The sequence below is a fragment of the Vulpes vulpes genome, chromosome 5 (genome assembly GCF_048418805.1).
Source record: "Vulpes vulpes isolate BD-2025 chromosome 5, VulVul3, whole genome shotgun sequence".
NCBI lineage: Eukaryota > Metazoa > Chordata > Mammalia > Carnivora > Canidae > Vulpes > Vulpes vulpes.
Window position 1 is genome coordinate 128,076,519 of NC_132784.1, and position 26,183 is coordinate 128,102,701.

Sequence of the window (26,183 nt, forward strand, 5' to 3'; positions counted from 1 at the left end):
GGTTTGGGGGGGGGGTTTTGAATGAGCCTGTCCAAGGTAATTTTCGGCAAGAAGTCGCAGGGGCGATAAAGGGACTGCAGGCCAAGGACAGAAGAAAAGGCTCCATGATCTGGCGGGCTGAGAAAGGGGAGCAGATAGACCTTCCAAGTCTACTGCCTGGCATTTCGGGAGGACAGTGCATGAAACCTCTGACATCAGTGCCCGAGTCAGTTCAGTCCAAGTTGGTACAAAAAAGCTGGTGTGCTGGTAAACGTCAACAACCGGCTCTCTGCCGAAGGGTGGGGGCTGGTGAGTGGCTTTTGCTGATTTCTGGTGTGGAAACGATCTCTAGCGGGGAGGACGGAAATACCCAGGGACAAGGAGAGCCATCCAAGAGACCGAGTCCCCCCTGAGCAGTGGCAGGAGGACCCCGAGCAACCTCACCAAAGGGAACTCCTCAGCACATACATACAGCACATTCTTCACAGCGTGGTCCGGTGGCAAAGGGCTGGCACAAGCACTGGCCTGTATCCACGTCGCAGGCCGGGAGCGGCGCACTCCCGGAGGGGTGGCAGTTGCAGGCTGAAAACACAGCAAATGCAATTATTCCCATTTTTCTTTACCCCCCTCTTGTCCCTAATGGCTCACACTGAGCCAAACATGTGGCCACAAGGACACAGAGCAGCCGGGCCTGGCACACGGTTACTGCGGTGTGCACAACCCCGCACAGGACAGACAGGCCCAGATGCTTCCAGAGCCCCTGTGGTTCTGCTGGATGGCAACTGGGAGGAGATGACTTAGAAGGTGTGCAAGCTGGGGTGGCTGGCACGGTCATCCTGAGTGATGCCCGGGGGTGGGGGGTCAGCCGGTTGGACGCAGGGCAAGGGTTTCTGAGTGTCGCAGTCGTCATTGCTGGCTCCTTTTGGGGCAGATGCAGCTATCCTCCCCTCTCTCTTCTTACCGCCTTGTTCCTTTTTCCCATTTTCTCCCTCCTCTTCCTCTGCCACCCATAGGCATCTCTGAGTCCTGCCTGTGTTGTGAGGCTAAGGAATTGGCTACCAGAGCAAGCTATACATTTCCCCTGCAGGAAAAAACCCCACTGTTCATGGAACCCACCCCAATGTCCATCAAACGATACACAGATAAATAATATGTGGAGTATCCACACAATGGACTATTGTTAAGCCATAAAAAGGAATCAGGGACTGACACACTCTATGACATGGGTGACCCCTGAGAACATGTCGCTACGTGAAAGGAGCCAGTCACAAAGCATCACATATTAGATGATTTCATTTGCATGAAATGTCCACAACGGGCAAAGTCTAGAGGGACAGACAGGAGAGTCGGGCTTGCCCAGGCCAGGGTGGAGAAAAGGGCACGTAGGGAGGTGGTAGCTAAAGGCAATGGGGCTCCTTTTCTTTTCATGGTAAAATACATTTGACATAAAATTTACCATTTTACATACAGCTACACTATTGTGCAACCAACCTCCAGGACTCTTCGTCTTGCAAAACCGAAACTCTGTGCCCACCAAACACCGTCTCTACCCCTTCCTCCCTCTCCCAAGCCCTTGGCAACCACGACTTTCTGTTTCCATAGACCTAACTGCTCTAGAACCTCATGTAAGTGGACTCCTACAGCGGTTGTCCTTGTGTGACTGACTTATTTCACTGAGCCACCCTCTTCAAAGCTCATCCATGGTGTTGCCCGTATCACAACTTCCTTCTTGAGGCTGAATAGTATTCTCGGGTGTGTATGTGCCACATTTTGTGTGCCCATTCATCCATGATGGACACTTGGATCGCTTCTACTTTTTGGCTACTGTGAATAATGCTGTTATGAACATGAGAGTACAGATCTGTCTTCAACACTGTTTTCAATCTTTTGGGTATATAGACAGAAATAGGGTGCAGGGTTTCTTTTTTGGGATAATAGAAATATTCTAAAATTGATTATAGTGATGGTTACACAACTCTGAATATAGACATCAATGAGTCGAATTTCAAAGGGCAAATTATATGGCATGTGAACTATATCTCCCTGAAGCTGTTACAAAAGAAAAAAACTCCAAAAAACAATTATTTGGCCTATTCTTGGAGGGCATCAGGTTAGGACTGAACCAGGGGCAGCACCTGGGTGTGATGAAAAGTGTGATGGGAATTGGCTTGACTATATAATTTATTAGCCTGGAATTTAATGTTGCCGTTAAACTCCAGAAGAAGGTAGGATTCTGCATGCTGTTCTCTAAGCATGCAAATAACGTACAGTTCCTTGTCTGGGCAAAAATATAGAGCATGATGCTGTGACCAAAGGGAAATTATTTACTCAGGATTCCTTGAGGAATCTGCAGCTCTCTGAGACCCCAGGCAGCTCTAAATTTCTGTGATCCTGGAGCCAAGGGTCTTCCCATTTGGCCCCAGAAAACTCCTAGACTCTTTCTATTTCCCCACAATCTCTCCCTTGGCTCTTTAGTGTTTTGTGTTCTTTTGTCTTCTCTTTGCCAGGGATTGTAGGACCAATTCCAAGAGGGGTATGGGAAGAAAGGGGAAAAATAGTTTTTAAAAAAGGGAAAAGAAACGACTACTTGAAGACTGCTTATGAAGTCATCAATCTATGCATAAATGCATAATGCAAATTTAACGAATTTGTGTGAGAAAGTCCAAGTCAGAGACCATTTTTCTAAAGGTTTTGCAACTTAGCATTTAATTTCTTGGCCTTTCCCCAGGTTTGCTCCAGCAGGGAAATGTGAGCGCCCCCTGCTGGTACCATATGATAGTCTCGGCTGCCCTCCAGGAGAAAAATCTCCACTAAAGTACTAAAATTTGCAGTAAGTTTTTTTGTTTTGTTTTGTTTTGTTTTGTTTGTTCTTACCTTTTAAACTCTTCTTATTTGTTTTTATTGGTCTTTTTTTTTACATTTTTAAATTTAGATTCAATTCGCCAACATATAGTATAACACCCAGTGCTCATCCCATCAAGTACCCTCCTCAGTGCTGGTCAGAGGGAGGGGGTTTTCTTTTTTGCATCAAAACCCAGAGGCTGGCAATACTTTTGGGTATTTCCCATACGACCGAATTTTAGGGCCAACAGAGACAGCCTCAAGCCTTAAACCTCATCCGGGCTGGCCCACCGCCACGCTGACTTACGCTGACAACCCATGGGGTCAGTGGCGCTCAGTGTGTGGTGGTTGGGCTTGCACTGGTCACACTTGGCTCCTTCCACGTTCTCCTTGCACAAGCACTGGCCGGCCACAGCCCCCAAAGCAGGATCAGAGTGGCTCACACACATGCCACCTGATAAGGTCCCGTCCGGGTCACATTCACAAGCTGGGGACACAGACATGCATTAGTTAATTCCAAATTGGGGGAAACCAGAGATATAAACAAGCATTTTACTCATGCTGTAACTATTTTATTTTGTTTAAATAACTAAATACGTTTAAATAAACTAAATGTTTAAACAGCTAGACCAGTGGGCTAGGGCTGTTCAGAAATGTCTCCCAGATCCTGGCCTTTGGAAAATGTTGAACAATTTCATTATATATAGATTGTTTTTGAAAACTGGATGTGAAGAATACACTGATTAAGTTAGGCGGTGATGAAAACGTTTCAGAGTTATATAGAGATGCTGACCCCACAACTTTGGGCTAATAAATTGCTGTTCATTGTCAAATGGTTAATTTTATGTTATGTCATCTTCACCTCAATAAAAGAGAGACTGAAAAAAAGGAAACAAGACTCCAAAGGTGAGAATGAGGTCTGGAGGCAAGTGTGGGATGCTGTACTGAAATACACAAAAACATCAAACACAGATTTTATATTATATATTAAAATATTATATATTATAAAATATTATATATTTTATATTTTAAATATATATTCTCTATATAAATATATTATATATTTTATATTTTATACATAAAATATAAAATATATATTATATATAATTTTATATATTATATAAAATATATATAGTATAGAAGAAAGCAATATATAAAGCAATATATATAATTATATTTATATATACATATATAAAGAAGCAATATATAATTATATATATTTATATATAAATATATAAAGAAGCAATATATAAATGTATTTCATATAATATATAATATATAAAAATAAAAAATATATTATATATAAAAATATATATTACATATTATATGTATAAATATAAAAATATTTTTATCTTTTATATATAAAATATATAAATGTATATTATATATAGATATATATATATCATCAAGGGTCATGAGAGAATGAGAGAAAAAATATTACATAATATGTCTACTAAATCTCTAAAGTCTGGTTAAGAAAGTAAGTTTGCCCTTTCCCATCACAGAAAAGTAAGGATAAATGCTATTGTTCTCTTTAATTTATCTTGGACGAAGTGTTTACAAGAAAGATAGGGGGAGACTAGCAAGAAAAATTTATATCCCCATTTTGTTTTTGGAAATCTGCTGGCAGGGCCAAAGCTTGGGTGAAGAGATCCTGCAAAATGAGACGAACGGTCTCCTGTAGCAAAAGAGCAACAAAAGTGCCCCCCCCGACCCCCTTTGTTCAGTACAAACTAAAGGAAGGATAGGATAGGAGATGGAAGAGGGTGCTGACGGCATGAATAATTCAGAGGGGAGAAATCATAATAGGCAGAGCTTGATGTGAGTATAAGGAAGAGCCCTCGGACGGTGAGAGCTGCCCAGTGCGGCAGTGACCCCCTCATTTTTGAGGGGTCGTGTCCAGGAGGGGCCAGGCCAGCAGTCCATGTGGCTTGGGTAGAGAGGACAAGTCTGTTGGTACCAAGGTCTCTCGTATCCTTGTGTTTCCAAGGGATGCCACTGCTAAGGAACTCAATAAAGATTTTAAAAATGGATATCCTGATTCTCAGAAATAATAATGTTCACATTTACACATGATTACTTTGGATGAATAAAAACAAACCCCTCCCATCTAAAGCCATGTTGTGTATGTTTATATTACAACCATTTAGGTTAGTGAGTTTGGTGGGAAAAACCTAGCTGTTCGGCGTATTGAAGCAAATGTGTGGTTGTTTGACAGAACCTTTCAATTTTCAATTGTTGTTGGAGCGTGACTGGTAATAAAATCTTATTATGGGGCAGCCCAGGTGGCTCAGCGGTTTCCTGCTGCCTTCAGTCCAGGGCGTGATCCTGGAGACCTCAGGATCGAGACCCACGTCAGGCTCCCTGCAGGGCCTGTGTCTCTGCCTCTCTCTCTGTGTCTCTCATGAATAAATAAATAAAATCTTTAAAAAATAAAAATAAAAAAAATCTTATTATGGAAAAATAGCATTCGGTTCTGCTTAGTTAGGGAAAGCCAGAATTTTCTTTTAATTAAATGCATTTGCTTCTAGAAAGGAAGGAACAAACTGAATTCATTTCAGAAGGAGCCAAAAGGAAAAAGGTCAGCTTTGTTCAGGAGACACTCCAGAGGGTCAGCACCGAGCTCCAGGATCTAATGCAATTATATTGGACAGAAGTATCCTTTGGGGAAGGGCTGTGGGTGAATAGCTGGTAACTTTACGCAGGGATAACCCTGCGCTATGGCCCCGAGAGGCTAGAAGTCCAACACAATTTCTTGGCGTCACACAGCTCCAGCAAACTCCCATTACCGGCGGTTGAATCTCCCAAACCTTTGTGTTTTTTCTGTATCACATTTGACCGTGTTTTAATCACAGAAGACTTAAAATCAGTCAACTCTTTTGCCTGGAATCTGATTATGTAAATATTTAGGCTCAAACACAGACAATTTAGAGGTTTTTTTTTTTTTTAATAGGAGACTAGTCAGTCTTAATAAATGCCATTTGTACACACATAGTCCCACACACATAAATGTGTGTTTAGGGAAACTGGGTAAGCTCAGGAAAGTTGTTTTTACAAGCTCCTTATTTGCCCTTCCTAAAAAAAAAAAAAAAAAAAAAAAAAAAAAAAAAAAAAAAAACCTCTCTGTTTATAAAGAACAACCTCTTGATTTCATATCTAAGTACTAGTTTTCTTAGTTCCCTTCAGAAGCATCATCAAGTTAATACTAAGTGATTTATTTTAAGGATTTTATTTATATGAGAGACAGAGAGAGCAAGAGCAAGCAAAGGAGAGAGCACAAGCAGGGGGAGCAGGGGAAGCAGACTCCCCGCTCACCTAGGAGCCTGACATGGGGCTCCATCCCAGGACCCTGGGATCATGACCTGAGCCCAAGGCAGACGCTTAAATGACGGAGCCACCCAGGCGCCCCAATACTAAGTGGTTTTTAAGGAACAAGACTTTGGTTAATGTGAAAATCTGGCTTAGTCACTTCCAGTCTCTTTCCAGATTCCTAGATTATCTGTCTCAAAACATTATATTTTCCCCTGATTCCACTTAAGAGAGCAATTTCTTCTTGTATAAAAGCATAGGGTTTAAAGCATTCATAAAATATGTGGGTGCACACGTGTGTGTGTGTGTGTGTGTATGGCGGTAGAGCATGGATTATAGGTTCTGGTAAAAAAAAATGTAGGACATTTAGGACACTGATTTAAAGAAATATTTGTTTTAAGAATTCAGTTCTGGGCAGCCCTGGTGGTGCAGCAGTTTGGCGCTGCCTGCAGCCTGGGGTGTGATCCTGGAGACCCGGGATCGAGTCCCACATCGGGCTCCCTGCATGGAGCCTGCTTCTCCCTCTCCTGTGTCTCTGCCTCTCTCTCTCTCTGTGTCTACGAATAAGTAAATAAAATGTTAAAAAAAAAAAGAATTCAGTTCTCTGTTATCAATTTTAAACAGGTCATGTAAGATAAAATGTTATGCACCTACTAAGTAATCTGAACCTACTAAGTAATCCGAACCAAAACTTCATTTATGCTTTTTCTACACTGTGAGGATTTAAAATGTGAAATCTAGGAGGCTGTGCATATTCAGGTGGCTATGAATTAGCTCTGCGCATGACTTCATTTTATGTATTATGATTATATGAAGTTTGAAGTAGTTTTAAAGCAAACACCTCCCCACTAAATAACAATATATTGATGATATAGCCCGAGAGACAGGATTTCTGTGTCTCGGGAGAGACAACCTTCCATGGGTCCCGGGCATCCAAACTTTTTTTTTTTTTTTTTTTTTTCATCCAAACTTTTTTTTGCCGAGTGTGCCAGCTATTTCTCAAGCCTGTGTTTTCAGCAAGCTACCTCGAAGGAGGAGATAACATCTTCCTCTTGCAATAAAAGCAATGACTCTTTCAAGCCCAGTGTTCCTTGGCTGTGACATAAACTCATCAGGTGTGCAGGATCCACCCGGCATCCTTGGAATTGCCCCATGGAACTCAGGACTTAGGGACATGGGAACACACATCAGTACAAACATTGTGCTGCCTGCGGTGTCACGAGGAATGATGTCCCTTGTCTTTAACCTGGGACTTTCAGGTCTTCTGCTCACATCCATGGAACAACAACAAGCTACTTGTCAGTCTGCAAGTCGAGTAAGATCTCAAGCCCAGGAACTGGCCCTTGGTATTGGAAGTCCAGTTGGAGTATTTATCTACTCCAGGAGTCGACAGCAATGCTGGGGCCAGGGTGAGACGAGCAAGGTGCCTGGGGCGCAGAACGTAAGAAAGTGTTTGCTGTCAGTTTAGTGCCCATAGCAGGTGTCAACCTGTGCTTACATCACTTACATCACCCTTCCCGAAGTGCTGGGACCTGGGTGCTTTGCCTGTCTCACTCTGGTCTCATTCCTGCGGGGAAATTCCAATTACAGTAATGATGAGATGACCTCTTGTTAGCAGAAACGGAAGTGTGACAAAGCTACGTGTTGGCCAGGACGCAGAGCAGCAGGGTTACTCACACTGTGGGTGTGGGTGTTCGTTGGTACCTCCACTTGGGGAACCATGTGGTATCAGGTAGTCAGTTTGCAGAAGTTCATACCCTATGTTTCAGCAATTCCATTCCTTGGTAGGACTCTTGGGGCCAGGTTTTGTGCATGTGCGTATACAAGAATGTTTTTTGAAGCATCCAAAGCAAAATGGCCAAATAGATGTCATATTTACGGGAAGAAAGAGTTCCATACAGATATTACATGTGGATATTAACATTGGAGAATGTGTTGCAGATCGAACTTCAACAATAAATAAATAAATAAGTAAATAAATAAATAAATAAATACCACCTGAAGAGAGAGAGAGAGAAAAAAAAAATAACATTGGAGAATGAGGGCTACCTAATATGGACAAATCTCCAAAATGTAATGTTGAACCAAATAATCAAAGATATGTACCACGTGCTATTATTTATCTGAAGTTTGAAAACAAGCCAACATATATTGTATGTATGCCTGCATTGTAACGATAATTATTGCTAAATGTGTGAGTTTATCCCCAGGAAGGAGGGTAACGGATGGAGCAGGTGTGTGCCTGGGGCACCAGCAGTATTTGTCATGTTTCATTAAGGTCCTGAAGTTGATGGTGTAAGATACCATGTTTTCTTGCCACGGCTGCTGGTGGGCGTAAGGGTGCTTATTATATTATTCTCTATTATTTTTATATGTACAAGATATTCCATTTTTAAAAGCTGAGATTAAAGGCAAAATGAAAGGTTTTTTAAAGATTCAACAAAAGAAGCACGGGTGGGGGGCTGTCTCTCTTGAAAGAAAACAAGAGGAGAGGAGAGGGGAAGGGAGGAGAGGAGAGGGGAGGGGAGGGGAGGGGAGGTGCAGTAAATGAAGCCACTGACTCTGGGTTTCGGCTCAGGTCCTGGTCTCAGGGTCATGGGATGGAGCCAAGCACCAGGCTCTGGGCTCAGCATGGAGTCTGCTTAAGACTCTCTCTACCCTTCCCTCTACCCCTCCTGCTCATGCTCTCTTTTTCTCTCTCAAGTAAATAAATAAATCTTTTTAAAAAAAAGGAAGGTCATATCTGTATATGCATCTTATCAGCAAAACTGAATTGTCTACCGCCAGACAGATGTTGCAGCCAGTTTCACTACGGATCTTCCTTGACTTAAGGTGGGGCTGATAAACCCATCATAAGCTGAAAATTTCATAAATAGAAAATACATTTAATACATCTAGCCTACCCAACGTCTAGCCTGCCTTTGCGGTGCTGACAACACTTACACTGGCTGACGTTGGGCAAAGTCATCCGCCACACGGCCTGTTGTACCATGAAGTGTTGAATGTGTCATGTGACTTACTGGGCACTGACTGGGGCTGCCCCCAGCTGCCCCGCCCAACATTGGAAGAGAGGATCTTCCCCTTACAGGCTAACCTGGGGAAAGATCCAGTACAGAACCCAAAGTTTCAGGGAATCCCTGGGGGGCTCAGGGGTTTAGCGCCTGCCTTCGGCCCAGGGCATGATCCTGGGGTCCCAGGATCGAGTCCCACATTGGGCTCCCTGCATGGAGCCTGCTTCTCCTTCTGCCTGTGTCTCTGCCTCTCTCTCTCTCTCTCTCTCTCTCTGCCTCTCATGAATAAATAAATAAAATCTTAAAAAAAAAAAAAAGAATCCAAAGTTTCTGCTGAATGAACGCCTATTGCTCTGGCATGTGGAGAAGTTGGGACATCCTCAGTGGAGCCAGCCAGCAGCCAAGGTGAGTCAGGTCATCTGTGGTCAGCCACTCCCCCGGGGACCTCCGGGACACGCAGGTGTCTGCGGCACCTTCTGAAACCACCTGCCCCCTCCCGGCTCAATCCTAGTAGTGTCCAGATTCACCGCTGTCGGCCCCTGGCGTGGGGCTACCGGGGTGGATCCAGATCATCTGGCCCAACTGGTGGTGACAATGAAAGCTCTTAGAGCTGGACGCTTTGCAAGCCCCCCAGGTCCCTAAATTGGGCGCTTTGGGGATGCTGCTAACCCGAGCGGGGGAAGGGGGGGCTGGCAGCCCAAGGGCGGCCTCTCCCCCACGCGGAGAAGAGACGGGCCGAGGCCGGGGACTCACGGATGCACGCGTAAGGGTCGGACATGGCCTTGAGAGGGTCCCTGTAGAAGAGGGGCCTGCAGCGGTCACAGTGCTGGCCCTCGGTGTTGTGGCGACAGGCTTCGCACACCCCTCCGCTGCGGCCGCCGCTGCTCAGGTAGGCCGTCATGTCGAAGTGACAGCGGTCAGAGTGGCTGTTGCAGCGACAGGCTGAGGAAGGAGGGGGCAGTGAGAGATGGGCCAGGCCCTGGGGGACACCGCGCGGCCCTCCCAGCGCCAGTCACCACAGCCCTCATCGCTTGTTAGAGCTCCCCCAAGTACACACAGATGAGGACAGGTGCTTTCACAGGATCTTTCTGGTGCTCTGATTCCACCCATACACTGTCTGTTATATGTGTTCCTTGAGTTTAGTGTTTGCTTTTTTTAAAAATACATATTAAATGAAAAAAAATACATATCAAATGAAAAAAGTAAATCATGGGGATCCCTGGGTGGCTCAGTGGTTTAGTACCTGCCTTCAGGCCAGGGTGTGATCCTGGGGTCCCGGGATCGAGTCCCACATCGGGCTCCCTGCATGGAGCCTGTGTCTCTCTCTCTCTCTCTCTCTCTCTGTCTCTCATGAATAAATAAAATCTTAAAAAAAAAAAAAAAAAAGTAAATCATTTGGAGGCTCCAGAAGGCCTGGAGTGTGATTTTGTTGTTTTCCACTAAGGAAGACTTTCTCTGGCTTAGGCTTTGTAAACTTGACTTCTTATATCATCCGTTCTGCGGGGCCCGGGATTTTCAGACAAGTTGTCAGCTGGCGCCAGCCTGCTTCTCCGTCTCTACGGGCAGGAGAGCGAGAAGAGTGGCTACAGGTCACTCGCAGCCCAGCTGGGCTCAGCCAGAGCAACAGGGCAAGGGACCTGGCCTGTCCTGGTGGTGAAGTCTGTTGGCGCTGCGCCTTGTTGGGTTTTCCGTGTAGACAGCAAGATCTCAGGCTCTGCTGGGCTAGGTCTTGCCAGCTGTGACTCTCATGGATGGGATGTTTTCATGAGAGCTCTTCCGGGCACCTCTCACTCCCTCACAGCCTACTTCCCCACCTCCCCACCACCCTAGCCTGGGAGAAGAAGCTGAGCAACCAGTTTGTAGGGAAGTCCATCAAAATTCAGAGGCAGCGGACACATTACAAGGAAACCTTCTCCCCTATTGGCCTAAAAATTTGACCAAAAACACAGAGAGCCTGTTAGACGTGGTTCTAGTCTGTCCCTTGTATTTAAGACCACCATATGCTTCGACGTGGAGGGACCTGGAGGGTATTATGCTGAGTGAAGTAAGTCAATCGGAGAAGGACAAACATCATATGGTCTCATTCATTTGGGGAATGTGAAAATTACTGAAAGGGAATAAAGGGAAAGGAGAGAAAATGAGTGGAAATATCAGTGAGGGTGACAAAACATGAGAGACACCTAACTCTGGGAAATGAACGAGGGGGAGTGGAAGGGGAGGTGGGCGGGGGGTTGGGGTGACTGGGTGATGGGCACTGGGGGAGGCACTTGGCGGGATGAGCACTGGGTGTTATGCTGTATGTTGGCAAATTGAACTCCAATAAAAAAATTCTAAAAAAAGAAACAACAAATACCCACCTTAAAAAAATAAAAACAAAAATGAAAGAGAGAAAAATAAATAAATAAAATGCATCTAATGGGGATGCCTGAGTGGCTCAGTGGTTGAGCATCTGCTTTTGCCTCAGGGCGTGATCCTGGGAGTCCTGGGATTGAGTCCTGCGTCAGGCTCCCTGCAGGGAGTCTGCTTCTCCCTCTGCCTAAGTCTCTGCCTCTGTTTCTCTCATTAATAAAATTTTAAAAAGTCTTTAAAAAAAAAAGAAAAAAAAGGACCCAGTTCATGGGATGTATGATTACTCAGGAACACAGTAGGGATCTCTGTACCAGACCTGGGGTTCGCCCGATGCTGGAGCGGCACTGTCCCCACGGATGCCACCATTACGTGGCTCTGCCTGTCCTCTAGAAAGGGACCACATGACATGCATAGTGTCTAATTTTGTAAATTAACGTTCATTTTTGGTGCAAAGGTTTGGGAAGTCAGTATTCTTCTATGGGAGGTCACCGGAGACGTGAAGCTATCCCAGAGCTGGAGCTCGGAGCCCCGGGTCATCACCCCTGCTGCCTGCAGCCCCACTGAAACGAGCTCACGTTCTTCAAGAGAAGGAAGTGCAGACGCCCTGGGTGCAGGCCGAGAACCTTCTCCGCATACCTCTGCAGATGCTGTCCTGGGGACCCGCTCCCGGCCTCCACGGGGCGTCCTGGAAGAAGTCCTTGCAGCGCTCGCAGTTCGGGCCGTCTGTATTGTGCTGGCAGACGCACCGACCGTGCACCTGCGTGTGTGAAAGGAGGACGTTGGGTTCTTTAAGTGAAAAATGAAGTAGCAGGCCGGGCACCTCTCCAGGTCTCAGTTTTCCTTGGTAGTGACAACACCAATCTTGACTATCTTTTATTATTTGCTTACCCAGCTTTTAACTTGTGAAAAAAAAAGCAGGATGTTTGGGAAACACTTACAGTACATTTCTTGGCCTTTCTGAATTCTAGTTTCAGGGCAACAGATTGCAGCCCATGGCACAGGGACAAACAGGATGGGGAGAGAGAGAGAGAGAGTGTGTATGTTTAGGGGGTGGTTGAGGAGCAAAAGGGAAAAGAGGGAATTAGAAAACAAAGAAACTGGAGAAAAATGCGTGATTCTCTGGGTTTTTCTGAAAAACACCCTGTATGTCCAAGTTCAAAGAGAGAAGCTCTATTTCTAGGGAAATATGAGGCAGCTGACAGGGAAGGTGCGAGAACTTCGGCCTCCAGCCTTATCTGATCGTGGCTAATACTTTAAAATTATCTCGTAAAAAATAATAAAATAAATAAAATAAAATAAAATAAAATAAAATAAATTTCGTAGACGCACTCTCGGGACTCTGCGAGAAAACACAATCCTTCTACTACATCACTCTTTGAAGACTCGTCCCAAGCCGGGAAGAGGTCAGGATTAGGACTCATCATGCCCAGGGCAAGAATGAAGAGGCCGTTTTTACAGTGGTGGGTGACACTCAGGCCTCCTGGCACAGAGTACGGGCTCTGTACCTTCAAGAAATGTTTGTGGGATGACAGGTCCTTGGCACCAAAGCTCCATTCCCTAAAAAAAAAACAAACCAAGTACACAAAAAAAGGGAGCTCCCCAGAAATCAGAACTATACACGCCGCTCATGACCTCCTCTGTAGCAGGATCCACAGGAGACCCCAAGGCCCCCGCCCCCAGCTGCTGGAATGACACCTGCCCCAATGCAAAGCTGTCGCTTGGGCCGTGGATGCCCACGTAGGGGTCCGACAGCACAGGGCAGCAGGTGCGCCAGGCCGCTGCTCCTGGGGTCGCGGGGCAGCTCACCATGCCGGGCGGGCTGAAGACGTCTCCGCGGGCCTCCTGCACCGGGTCGCACTCGCTGGCGTGGCCGTTGCAAAAGCAGCTGCCCCGCACCACCATCGCATGCACAGCATAGTAGTAATTTTCAAGGGCATCCTCTTCCCTCCTTCCAAGCAAAGTATCCCCCAGGGTGTGGAGTTTGGTAAAGTTTATCCGCAGGTTTGTTAACGTCACAAGCTCTAGAGAAAGCGACACAGCCAAGCAAGGCACACTTAGGTGGCATCGGGTCAAGGCATCTCTCCCCGCCCGACGTCCCCAGTGCACTGTGGACACGCAGGGACGAGGAGGGCTCCCAACACGAAAGTTTTAGGAAGGCGTCGGTGCCAAAACAGAGAGCATGATTCATACCCTGGATGTCGGGGCTGTAAGGGTTTTCGATGTCAAAGCTGGGATCCAGAACCTTTAAAACGACCTGGAAAACAGACATAGGTGAAGGTATAAGCATCGCACGCCAACAGCAGGGTTAAAGATGCACGCACGGAAGCGTGTTGGCCGAGCCACTGCCTCCCCCCACGTGGGATACAGATTATTATTTGAGTGACTCTGAGTTCCAGGGATGAAAATGAGTGAAAGATCTTAAATAGTCATTTTGGCTCTTCATGGCCAAGTGGTTCGTAAAGACAGAAGTACTGACAGCTCCTGCCCGGGGTTGGGGTCGAGGGATGGGATCACAGTTCAGCAGGTTGTCATCAGTCTGGGTCTGGCAGCAAATTCTAGAGCTGCCTTCGGCCACCAATTCTTTCATTCTACCCAATAAAATAATACCTCCCAGGCCCACTCATCCTCTGACCCTCTGCCAGTCGCCAGCTTTGCTCAGGGGAAGCTCCTGGCAGATTCCGTCTGGGTGGTGGTTTAGCACCAGGGGTGCTGGTAGCCCATCCCAAGGGTTAGCAACAGATGCTCCCTCCTCTGGGTGCTCGTGCCCTGGTGCCCAGCCTGGGTCTCGGTCTCCACTCACTCTTAGCTGAGCACCCTTGTGCAGAATCATTCTTCTTTGCTTTCGTAAGTAGGCTCCACATCCAGCGTGGAGCCCACCATGGGGCTTGAACTCACGACCCTGAGATCAAGACCTGAGCTGAGATCAAGAGTCCGATGCTCAACCGACTGAGCCAGCCAGGTGCCCCCCCGTAGAGTTATTTCCTATGAGGCATTTACTATCTTCCTGAGTTTGAAATGAATACAGGGCTCATTTCAATTTAGACACGTTCATTTTAAAACAACAACAACAACTCAAGTTATAGTTCAGTAAATGCTACCTAAATTTTCATTTAAATGAACCACATTAGCCAAAAAGGTATCATTTCTATCAGGGAAATCCAAGAATGGAAATGCTACCTCGCCACCAGTTGAGGGTTCGATATCCGAGTATTTGGAGTCACAAACAAGGTCTCCCACTCCCTGGGCCTGGCCCGATGTGATATTGGGAAAGGAAGCAGCACAGTCTTTTGCAAAATATTTGAGCACTTTCCAGGTGTGTCCATAGTCTGCGGAGCGTTCAACTAACATTGCAGCAGGCCGAAAAGTCTAGGGAAACATGAGGTAAACTTGTAATGCTTCACAAAGGCAGGTTTGTTTCATTATCCGTTTCAGACTGAATATTTATATTTCCCAATCTCCATTTTCCAAACTTTGTCTTTTAAAACCTATCACACAATGAGCACAAAGAGACTGGAAATCTCTTTCCAATCGGGGGGCAAACTTTGATGAGCGTCTACTTCGCCTAGAATTCGGTTCTGTTTAAAAGATGTGTGTGGGCTCTGTGAATTATTCATCGAAGGAGGAGAGGATACCAGTTTTTTAAAAGCCACTGTAATTGATATTTTACAGCAATTTGTATGTGGTTTTCTTTGACCAGAACACTTTTCTCTGGCAAATTCCTCCAAAATCTGCCGAGAAGTTTATTCTGACTCCTTAGAGCAGAGTTCGCCCCATTACGGAACCTGCCAGCATTCGGCTCACATGTCAGTTCCTGCACTTATCATTTTACACTATGATTTAAAATCTCTTTGTATGTTTGTATCCTTGGCCAGACTGTGCGCTCTTTGAGGGCAAGCACTTGTGGGGCTTTTCCCCACACCTTTTAAAAATTTTATTGTCATTTTTTTTATAACCATAACTCAGCTTCCAGCCTGATGACAAATTAGAATTTTGATGAATGATTTGGGAATGAGTACAGCAAAGGGTTTCTCTGGCTTCTAACTATGCTTAGTAAAGATCCTTTCATTTTTCTACCTTTTCCAAACACAACCTTTCCATAATTCCCTAAATAATTTCCACTTTCTGCCTTTTTCTCCTGGAAAGTATTTTTCTAGTTCTTGCAGCCCCTATCACTCCACTGCTAGGCGGTTTCCTTTCTGCTCTATCTTGTAACTCTTCTTTCCTTCCTTTCCTTTCCTTTCCCTTTCCTTTCCCTTTCCTTTCCCTTTCCCTTTCCTTTCCCTTTCCTTTCCCTTTCCTTCTTTCCTTTCCTTTTCTTTCTTTCTTTCTTTCTTTCTTTCTTTCTTTCTTTCTTTCTTTCCTTCCTTCTTTCTCTTTTTTCTTTCCTTTTTCTTTTTTTGTTAACCACCTAAGTGATTCATTAATGAGCATTGGGGTTTTTGTTTTTGCTTAATTTTGTTGGTTTTGTTTTCCACTCAGGGACCAAAACCCAAATGACACAGCATGAATAGAGATTTCCAAAGCCTCCTGTGCTCTGCTACTTGCCAGGAGCAAGGAAGTGAAATCCCAGGCGAGCCCTCAGATCTGTACCTTAAAGGTCAGAATAAGGTGGCTGAACTGAAATAATGCCTCTAGGTCCAATCTGATGCTGACATGATCAACACCTATGGAAAAATCCAGAAAGAAGAAAATCAGTGATTTTGAGAGGCCCCTATTGACCATGTTAATCCCTCCCTGTGGCTTGTCTATAATAAGCCCGCTTGAAATCACACAGCTGGGGATCAACACTCTTTCCTAGTCTTTCCCAGTCGTTCCCCATGACACTGCATGCCCAGGAGAAGGGCTGTTTGGGAGCAAGCTAGGTTTCCCCGGACCGACTGTGCCCACATCCAGGTTGCGGTGGCCGTGCGCATGGCCACTGTGTGGCAGTATTACCACCAAGGGAACTCCGGGCCGCTCCCCATAGATGGAAGGCAGGGGCTCGTTTTTCTGGACTCACCTCTTGACTGCATGGAAATGTGATGCTAGCAACCCAGAGCCTGGCAAAAATTGACACACCCTTTTCGTCTAGCAGCTGCTTAACGGTCACTTGGACTAGTTTTATTGCCACTTAGCCTAAACCACAGCCTGGACTATTCATTCCCCTTGGAGTGAGGATCTGTAGCTCCTCTGTGACCATGGAGAAGAAAGAAGTATCCTGGCCAGGGCTTTGCATGGATATGGTCAGCTGCCATTCACCCAGCCGGGATGGGGAGGGTCGGCCCCAGTCTGGACATGATGGAAACCCTATCACTGTAAGGTGACACAGTCCAGTAGGAATGGGAGTCACATGTGTCATTTAAGATTTTCTAGAGGCTACATGTAAAAAAGTATAAATAAACAGGTGAAACTAATTTTAATGTATTTAATCCAATATCTCAAAACTCATTTTAATGTATTTAATCCAATATATCAATGCAAAATATATAACATGTAGTCAACATTTGAAAAACAATAAAAATGCTTTATTTTACTATTGATAATGCTTCATTCCCCACCCCCACCCCCAAACTAAGTCTTAGAAATCTGGAATGGTTTTATGCTGCTGGCACATCTCAATTTGGATCAGCCACGTGGTGAGTGCCCAGGAGCGCATGTGGCGAGGCGCTCCAGTACCAGAGAGTACAACTCCGAGAGCAGTACCTGGGCTGCAATGAATGGGAGGCAGTTTTTTAATTGGAGAGTAAATTCCTTGGGAAGGTTTGGTCTGAGAGAGCAGCCCCATTCCTGGCTCCGGGTCAAGGGCTCCTCACCCTTTCTAGAATGGACATCTCCTTTCCCCCCCTCTCAAAAGTTCTTGGCTGAGAACCCTTATTCTATGCAATCAGCTTTGACAGAGGGGCATTCTTTCTGTGAGGAGATGGGGAACCTAGGCAGGACAGGTGGTTTAAAACAGGTGTTAAGCAAACATGGCATCCAGGAAGGCAGGTGGCTGTTGAAAGGCCACCCCACACGTACTAAGGTAAGCCCAACTAGATATTATTAACTAGAATCCAAAGTGAGCTGGCCTTCTAGTAGACACCAATCACATGCTTGTCCAATGGATGGCAGAGAAAAACAGCCTCATATAATGCTTGCCCTTTGCATTATGCTCCTACGTTATGATAATTCATTCCCATGTTTCCCTAACAGTCTAAGATCCCCTGTGGGAAATATATTTATGGGATTGTAGCCCAAGTACCACATATAGAGATGTGGTGAATGGAATCATTTCATGGGCTGAGGGTTCCAGATTGGTGTTGAAGAAGAGCCATCATGAGTGAGCCAGCCTCCATTCATTCAAGCACAGAAGACCCAAGGCTGGGGTGGGATGTGAGGAATCCCTGTGGGGTCCTGATCGGGGCACCTCAGAAATAGAGATACTCAGGGCCAGTATGAGCTTCAATACCATAATTGTTCGTGAACAGAGAAGGGCATAAATCCAAGAAGGGAAGAACTTCAGCCAGTACCCAACTACCCTTTCAATTCGATTTTTATATGAAAATATTTGGCTTGCAGCAAGAAATGAAATGTTCTTTTTCTCTCTCCCTGCCTGTGCTGCAGAAGGAAAAAAAGTACAAGGTAATAACTCTCAGATATCCCCCGGGGGGCTGTTGGTTCCATTTACACCAGTGTGTTTTATTTTAGGCTTCAATTACCAGCACCTTTTAAGTATCCCATTTTTTTTCTTTCTTTTTTTTTTTTTTAACAAAGAACAAAAGGATGCACAGATATTGTCTTCCTGCACATGGAAAGAGTGGAGCCCTCTGAGTTATGTGCTTAAAATACACTTTGAGTTCTCTGGAGGAAAGTCACCTTTCCTGGAATAAAAATAAAGTCTGTTCTTTACATTCTCCATGGATGCTGTTGCATTCCAACGGGACGCCTTGCTGTGAATTCGTTGAGATCATACAGAGAGAAAGACATCTTATTAAAAGTGCAAAAAAATGAAATCCTGGGAAGGAACTTAATCATACCATTTTCTGATTGCCACCATTTCTTTTCTCTCTCTGGTTCAAAACTTGTAATTACATTCTCGATGGTGTGGCTGCGGGATTGGGTGTACGGGTCATATGGAAATCTCGAGTCACAGACGAAACATTTTTGCTCCCCCTGGAAAAGACCATCATTTAAATAAAAAATAAAGGGTCATAATTACTTATTGTTGATCTGAATTTGAAAACAAGCTGTACTTACTATATTTGTCTTTCAATCTGGCTAAAAATAAAAAGCAGAGGAAATAACAAGACATCAATTTTTCCATCAATAGGTACTTAACTACAATGACAAACGCAATAGAAATGTGACCCAGAAATTTTATAAATTGATACATTCGGGATAAAAAATGCAAATTTATGTGGAGCTCATTTTTTTCTTCTACAAGAGGCAGATGATCTGGAGATTATGTTAAACTGTAGAGAAATCATCAGGATGTGGTCTTTGAGTAGGAATTACTTTCTTTAGTCAGAAGTTGAGTATTTGGCAAGAAATTAACAAAATTGGCCACCAAATTAACAAAACACTTGGCCACCAGGTTATCTGCAACCATCCTCCTTTTTCTCTCAGACATAGTTTCTGGCAGAAGAACTTCCAGGATCAAAACCCCTACGTCAACATATGTGGTTTTCATAGAAGATTCTCATCCAACTCGTAACACAGAGGCCTGCCCTGCTTTTCTTGCAGACTAGAAGGTCTTATTAGTGAATTGGAGCTACCTTACTTGGAACGGACCTGCAAAGGTTGCAACTGCCAAGACTGGCCTTTGGGTTTGCCTAATTTAATGTGCCTACTTGTAGCTATACTTACTTAACACTCCTAAGGAAATTCCCCAGGACCTCCAAAGGACTGCCAATGGCCTGCACAGCTGGTCCTAGCTCATACTTGCAGGACTCTGGAGGAGCCTTTTTGCAAAGCTTCCAGGAAGCAGGCAGGGGCTGTTTATGATAACCCTACATCGGAAGTTGCCTGCAACAGCATATGCGCTGGTAGGTATTCAGCAAACTCTGACTTTATGCCTTGACCATGGCTTACAAGGGCTACACAATCTGACCAGGGCCACCTCTTTGCCTTTCCCTCTATGGAGTCTTCCCTTGATTCACTCGACTGGAGCTACACTCACTTCTTGTTCTTCCTTGAGTTCACCAGGAACTCTGTGGACACAAGCTCTTCTCTGGTCCCCTCTCCTTTCTTTCCCTTCTTCAGGTCTCTGTTTAACTGCTATCATCTCAGAGAGGTCTCTACCTAAAATACTATCACCTCCCCACCCTCATGCCTCTGCCACTCTCTATCCTTTACTCTGCTTTGTAATATTTTTCTAAGCCTTTATCACCACTTGAGACTATAATATACTGTTGTTATATTATTGTCTGTCTCTATCATTAGAGTTTTAGCCTAATGAGGGTGAGAACTTTGTTTTATATAAGGTTGTATCCTCCTTGCCTAGAACAGTGTCTGGCACTTAGTAGATACTCAATAAAATTTGTTGAACGAATGTGTGGTGATTTTAATGGCTATTTCAGCTAACATCTGTCAAAGTAAACCAGCCTTTCAAGAGGCCCATATAATCGTCTTAGAATCACTGGCCACCGTAAGCCTTATACTTGAAAAGAAAAACACTTGGAAATTAAGGAGCAATGAAAGTGAGATCTATTCTGCATATGGAGAGGCTTGCCCCAGACCTGTCCTAAAAGAGCAGCAGAAGCCCTATGATTCCATCAAAAGATGTCAAGACTTCAAAAGATTTCCACTAATACTATGGAAATTGTTGGGGAAAATATATAACTTTGGGGTTTAGTCTGTAAACATTTTAAGAAGCATAGTCTTTGATGGACCTGGCTACAAAGGATGCTTAGTTGTTGGATATGGGAGTCCTAACTTGGGTAACACTGTGGGTTGATGTTGACTTGAAGCTTCCGAGAAGAATGTTCAATTGGCTTGGTAGCAATTTGTTAGATGATAGATGGGGGAGAAAATTATCCTCCACGGCGCACAAATGTTTAAGTAGATTAGAACTGGTAGCCCAGATCTTTTGAGAATTTTTTTCCAGCTCTAAGATTTTAAAATCTGTGGGATTCTCAAGACAAAACAAACCTTGAAGTTTGATTTACTTCTATCTTTGGAGGTGTGACTTTGAAAGATAGGAGTATCAACTCCTAATTATTGTCAGGCTATGTCATGAGTCGGCTATGGCAACAGCAAGCAAATGCCAGTGGCTGAAGAATAAAATGGGTAATGCCAACATTGGAGAGTTTCTACTATTAGTTACAAGAACTATTTCTTTTTCCAGAGAGCCTAGAATTAGTAAACTCACTTGAGGGGCCATCCATCCCACCTGGCCTAGAATTCAACAAAACTTCTACAGTGTCATTTCCTTGCACATGTAGAGAATTTGCTTTCTGACACAAGTACTTCCCAAACTTAGAACAGTGCTAAGTGCTCAGGTATTGTCTACTTATTTATAATCATCCTCTTTTACTAGAAACCAATTAGAATACAAAGCATTTCCCAGAGACCTCTAGGAGTTCTTTCAATGAACAATACATGGAAAAGCCTGGGCCAGTAATATTGGGCTTATGTCCAACTTCCTTCCTGCACATCCTCTTTCAGAAGGGGTTGACGTGATTGCCCTGGGCTTCTGGGCAGGTATGATACTTACATGACCTTGGATGCTTATTCTGCTCCCAGAGTACCAAGAAGGAAGAAACTATTAAGTAGCTTGTCCTTACATAAAATTGATCTTTAAGGGGAAAAAAAGGCACCGAAATATGTTCATGTTGAGATCTTATGGCCTTAATAGCAAGACAATTTCCAAGTAACATTGGGATCCAACGTTCTACAACCTCTGCCCCCTCTCTACCCCAGAGAGGACAAGGAGAACTCACATTTGACGTAATGGCCTTGAGACCCTGAGGGATCTTCAGTTCTCACTGGTGGGTCAATTAAATCTACATTCTGGGAATCACTAATACAATTAAGTAGAACAGTACGTTGTGTAGAAATTCCCTTCAAAGACTGAACCGAGGAGCCTTTTCTGTCTAATTCTAAAAGTAAAAAGAAATAGATGAAGCAGATCTTCCCTATTTTCTGATCCATCAAGGTTCCTGGACTTGGAATTATATCACCTGTGCCTCTGATGTTCAGGAGAGTGATGTGTCCTCCTTTTGTGTTGCCTGGCTGGCCCCCGATGTACTCGGAAAAATCTAAGTAATTGACTCAATAATGTCCCAACAAATAACCCAAGACCTAACCCACCTCAAGGTAGCCGAGGATGCAGTATTTCTGGGCTCTGTCCAGCCCGCAGGTAGAAGAAGCTGTGAGCTGTGCACCACGACCCACCAGGAGATCGCCAGTGGTAGGATGACAGGTGCCCCTTTTGCAGTCATCCTGGGCCTTCACGTAACTGAGCAACCCTTGAACACAACAGACACAGCTGCATAGAAGGCAGTCTAAGTGTAGCAGCAGAAGGCTTAAAGAAGCAACTGGTTAAGTTGCAAGGTTAGTAATCCATTCATTTTTTAATTTTGAAAAGATTTTATTTATTTATTCATGAGACGCACACACACACACACACACACACACACACACACGCAGAGACACAGACAGAAGGAGAAGCAGGCTCATCTCAGGGAGCCTGACTTGGGACTTGATCCTAGGGTCCTGGGATCATGCCCTAAGCCAAAGAGAGACCTCAACCTCTGAACCACCCAGGCATCCCAGTCCATTTATTTTTAAAGCCAGTTCTCTTGGTCATTAAGACCCTAGTTGTGGATGCTGTTGGTGTCCTCCACCTAATGGAAATCTCTTAGCCTGCCAGGTTCTACCATCTGCCTTCATGTCCCTATCTGGGCCAGCCTGTAGCTGGTGACGAATGGATACACAGGTCAAAAGGCTGGCACCAATGCCTCGGGCTGGGAGCAACTCTGGTGCAATTTGTGCTCAGAACCTTTCACAGGAGGAGGTGGAAGCCCCACTCCAGCTGGGACCACATCCTGTCTCCCCTCTCCTCATTCTCTTATTTCTCAGAGCCCTCTCTCAATAAATCACTGACATATGAATCCCTGTCTCAAGCTCTGCATCTAGGAAACTTCACCCAAGACAGCCCATATGTACTAGAAATTCTCTGTGTATCATTTTAGGGCAAACAATAGAAACTAATACACAGACACAGGGAAGGAAAAATCTTAATCCACCTTTTATTCCTATTGTTCCAACTGGTACAAAATCATCTGGAGAATTTAAGAAATCCTTGGGAACTAACTTTCTCCTAAAACATGTAAATTCAATTGGTCGCCTTTATAACCTAAATTGTTGGGTTCAGACTCACCATGGAACAAATCGTGCTGCTTTGGGATATAGTGAGAGCTGGAGTCCCAGACCCACACAAATATGCCCAAACTGATTTTTGAGGCACAAAGGCAGTTCACTGGAGGAAGGGTATTCTTTTCAACATATAGTGCTGGAAGAATTGGAGAGCCATAGGCAAAAATATTTAAAAAAGAACTATAACCAAAACCTTACACCTTCTACAAATATGAACACAAAATGGGTCATGGACAGAGTAATATATAAAACTGTAAAGCTATACAACTCCCATAACACATGGGAAAATGTCTTTGAGGCTTAGGACTAGATGAAGAATTTTTAGGACAACAAGAACATGATCCACCAAAGGAAAAATGAGTAAATTGGACCCCACCAAAATTAAAACTTTGCTAATTACATGGAGTGAAAAAAGCCAATTAAAAGGTTATATACACCGCATGGCTCCATTTCTTCAATAACAAAATTATAGAGATGGAGAACAGATTTGTGGTTGTCAGGGATTAGGGAGGTAGCGTGGAAGGTGTGGATATCAAAGGGTAGTAGTAGGGCTCCTTGAGGGTCATGGAGCTGCTTCGTATCTATGGTGATGAATACAATTGCATAGAATTAAATACACCCACATGAGCACATGTACAACTGGTACAATCTGAAGGTCAAGGGCTATAACAATGTCCATTCCCTGGTTGTGATACTGCACTATCTTCATGTGAGACATTACCATTGGGGGAAACTGAGTGAAAGGTACCTGGGATCTCTCTGTATTCTTTCTTATAGCTGCAATAATCTCACGAGAACCTGCAATAATCTCAAAATAAGAAGTGAAAAAAACCCAAGGAATCCTCTGTCCCTTCAAAATCATCCCATCAGCCTCTGGATGGTGAATCAAGTAAACCCAACACCCTAAGATAATATGCACATCTATGGCCTGCTCCAGCTGCTCTTAGATACTTTTCCCTTGAAACATAAAGATTTATGCCAAGCCCTGATTCCAGCAGACAGGGAGTGAGAGGGATGGGCATAAAATGGAAAATTATTCCTATACTGTGAAATAGGGTTGGTTTCTCTCCAGTTTTCTCAACTGTGAAACTATAAGAATTTTTTTTATGGTCTTGTTTTGCATTTAATGGATTTATTTCCTTCAACTTGTCCTCCCCAAAACAGAAGCTATTGAAAAGTAGTTTTTTTTTTTCTCTTATGTCTGCATTCCCCACATGACCTATTCTATTCATCTGGTCATTTTGTGGTTATTTTCAGGAATTAATACCTAGATCATAGTTTTATAGCTAAAGAATATGGTACATAATGTCTCCTTCCAGATACCAAATATCAGGTTTGACAAGGAATTTTCCGTCTTCATTCTCATTGAAAAGATTACTATTACTCCAAAACAAAGGCACAAAATGCTTTCTCCTTCTTAAAGATAGATACATGAAGAAAGTTAGCACCATCTCATATTTTCATTTTATTATATAATAAATGGTCCTAGGTTGGTTAACATGGATTTTTCCTTTTATTCACCTAGCAATCCAAACCTGGATCTCCTTTTATTTGCTAGACTCGACCTCTAAGATATATAACCAATCAGAAATTTGGACTCCCGTAACAGAGACTTTTAAAGACAAGGTCAGGTATAAAAATCTCTGCTAATGCTATTCGTGGATTAGCTAAGACTTCCCTTCCAGGGATTTATTCTAGACAAGTTCCATCCTGAAATTTTTTTATTGGAATTGCTGCCTTAGAGATTTAACATGTTTTTATAACCTGACTTGGCCTAACTTGTTTGATCAGATGTGTACTTTTCAGAAATAAAAGTATCTTAGGACTTAGGGAGACTGAACTATTATGCATGTAATATTCCAAATGCAAATATGAATTTCCGGCCTCAAATACTTGGCAAAAAGTGGCTAGCAACATAAGCAGTTAAAGCTTCATGCCTGAACACAGATAACCTTAGCAATACTCTTCCTGGGTGGAAGTTTTCAACTGTCAGATGATCACATTAGCAACAGGTTGGAATGGATTCAGAGAATCCAGATGCTTATGTCTTGAGAGAGTCAATGCATTCCTCAAAAACAACATGTAACTTGAAGATAGGATCTGATTAAACATAAACTTAGATCTGGTCATTTAAAGAAAATGCACAGCAAATGTTCTGTAAAGTGAAGAATCGTTTTGTAGAAATAACCTTTATTAGGTAATCTCTCATTTTGTATATTCTCATTTTTTAAAACACGAGGCATTTTCATATACTTTAGAGTTCACTTCAGAGTTCCAGAGGCTGAAAATACACACACACACATTATTTATTATGGGCAAGAAAACTTAAAAAGAATGCATGTTCGACAAGGTTTATACTTTATATCCAGTTCCTAAAACCTGGGGCCAATGCAATTCCCCAATATTTCTTAGTTAGGATGTAAGACAAAGTGCTTAGGCACCAGTTTTTAGATAAATGCCTGTGGTTGAACTACAAACCAGAAAATGCCGAAGCCAATGATGTGGGATTAACCTGGTTGGTAGTTTGACCATAGGAAATCCTAGAGACTTTGGTTAGATCAGGGTAAGCTTACATTTAGAAACCCAGGATCTACTGCAGTGAGGTCTTTTTGTTTTCTTTTCTTGGATTTTTTTTTTAAAATATTTAATTTATTTATTCATGAAAGACACACACAGAGAGAGACAGAGACAGAGACACAGGCAGAGGGAGAAGCAGGCTCCTACAGGGAGCCTGATGTGAGACTCGATCCCAGGATCCCAGGATCATGACCTGAGCCAAAGGTAGATGCTCAACCATTCAGCCACCCAGGCATTCCTGAGATTTTTTTTAAAGTAATCTCTACACCCAACATGGGGCTCAAACTCAAAACCCCAAGATCAAGAGCTAGCTGTGTGCTCCACCCACTGAGCCAGCCGGGTGCCCCGAGGTCTTTTTCCACTCCAGCTAATTTGGTTTTGAAGATCTTTCATCCTGAGACAAAGGTCTCCTGATTGAGGAGGGGTCTCTGAGCAACTGTGTTGTGGTTTTGAATCTTTGCAAGGTGTGGGGAAGTTATCCTCTATGGAGGTTCAGTGATCCTCAATGGTTGCTTCTGATATTGAACACGAGTTCAGTCCCAAAGAGAGCGTCCGAGGCAGATGTAGATTGAAACAGCACTTCTCTGACCATCTGAGGCCAGATCTAAGTTACATTGTCCGGGAGGAGGCAGCGTAAGGATCTCTGCTCCCACCGGCCTGCAGCTCACCTCTCCAAGGCAGACAATTTTCAACAGAGGACAAATGAGCATTTGCTATTTTGAGCTGTTCCGCTTCCCTCCACACCCCCAGCAAATCTAACTGGGAGATTGCCTCAGGGTC

The 26,183-nt window shown here is 44.0% G+C and overlaps 1 protein-coding gene across 1 annotated transcript in view; it reads right to left on the minus strand.

Annotated features, from left to right (window-relative positions):
- Positions 1 to 26,183, minus strand: part of LAMB4 (laminin subunit beta 4) — a 93,559-nt gene that overhangs the window by 66,641 nt on the left and 735 nt on the right. The window contains exons 2-11 of the mRNA XM_025984059.2: positions 21,759 to 21,916; positions 18,485 to 18,620; positions 16,080 to 16,153; positions 14,667 to 14,855; positions 13,680 to 13,743; positions 13,296 to 13,510; positions 12,126 to 12,246; positions 9,894 to 10,082; positions 3,128 to 3,307; positions 452 to 561 (exon numbers count right to left, since the gene is read on the minus strand). Coding sequence (XP_025839844.2) covers positions 452 to 561; positions 3,128 to 3,307; positions 9,894 to 10,082; positions 12,126 to 12,246; positions 13,296 to 13,510; positions 13,680 to 13,743; positions 14,667 to 14,855; positions 16,080 to 16,153; positions 18,485 to 18,620; positions 21,759 to 21,916 — 1,436 coding nt within the window. The remainder of the gene's footprint in view (positions 1 to 451; positions 562 to 3,127; positions 3,308 to 9,893; positions 10,083 to 12,125; positions 12,247 to 13,295; positions 13,511 to 13,679; positions 13,744 to 14,666; positions 14,856 to 16,079; positions 16,154 to 18,484; positions 18,621 to 21,758; positions 21,917 to 26,183) is intronic.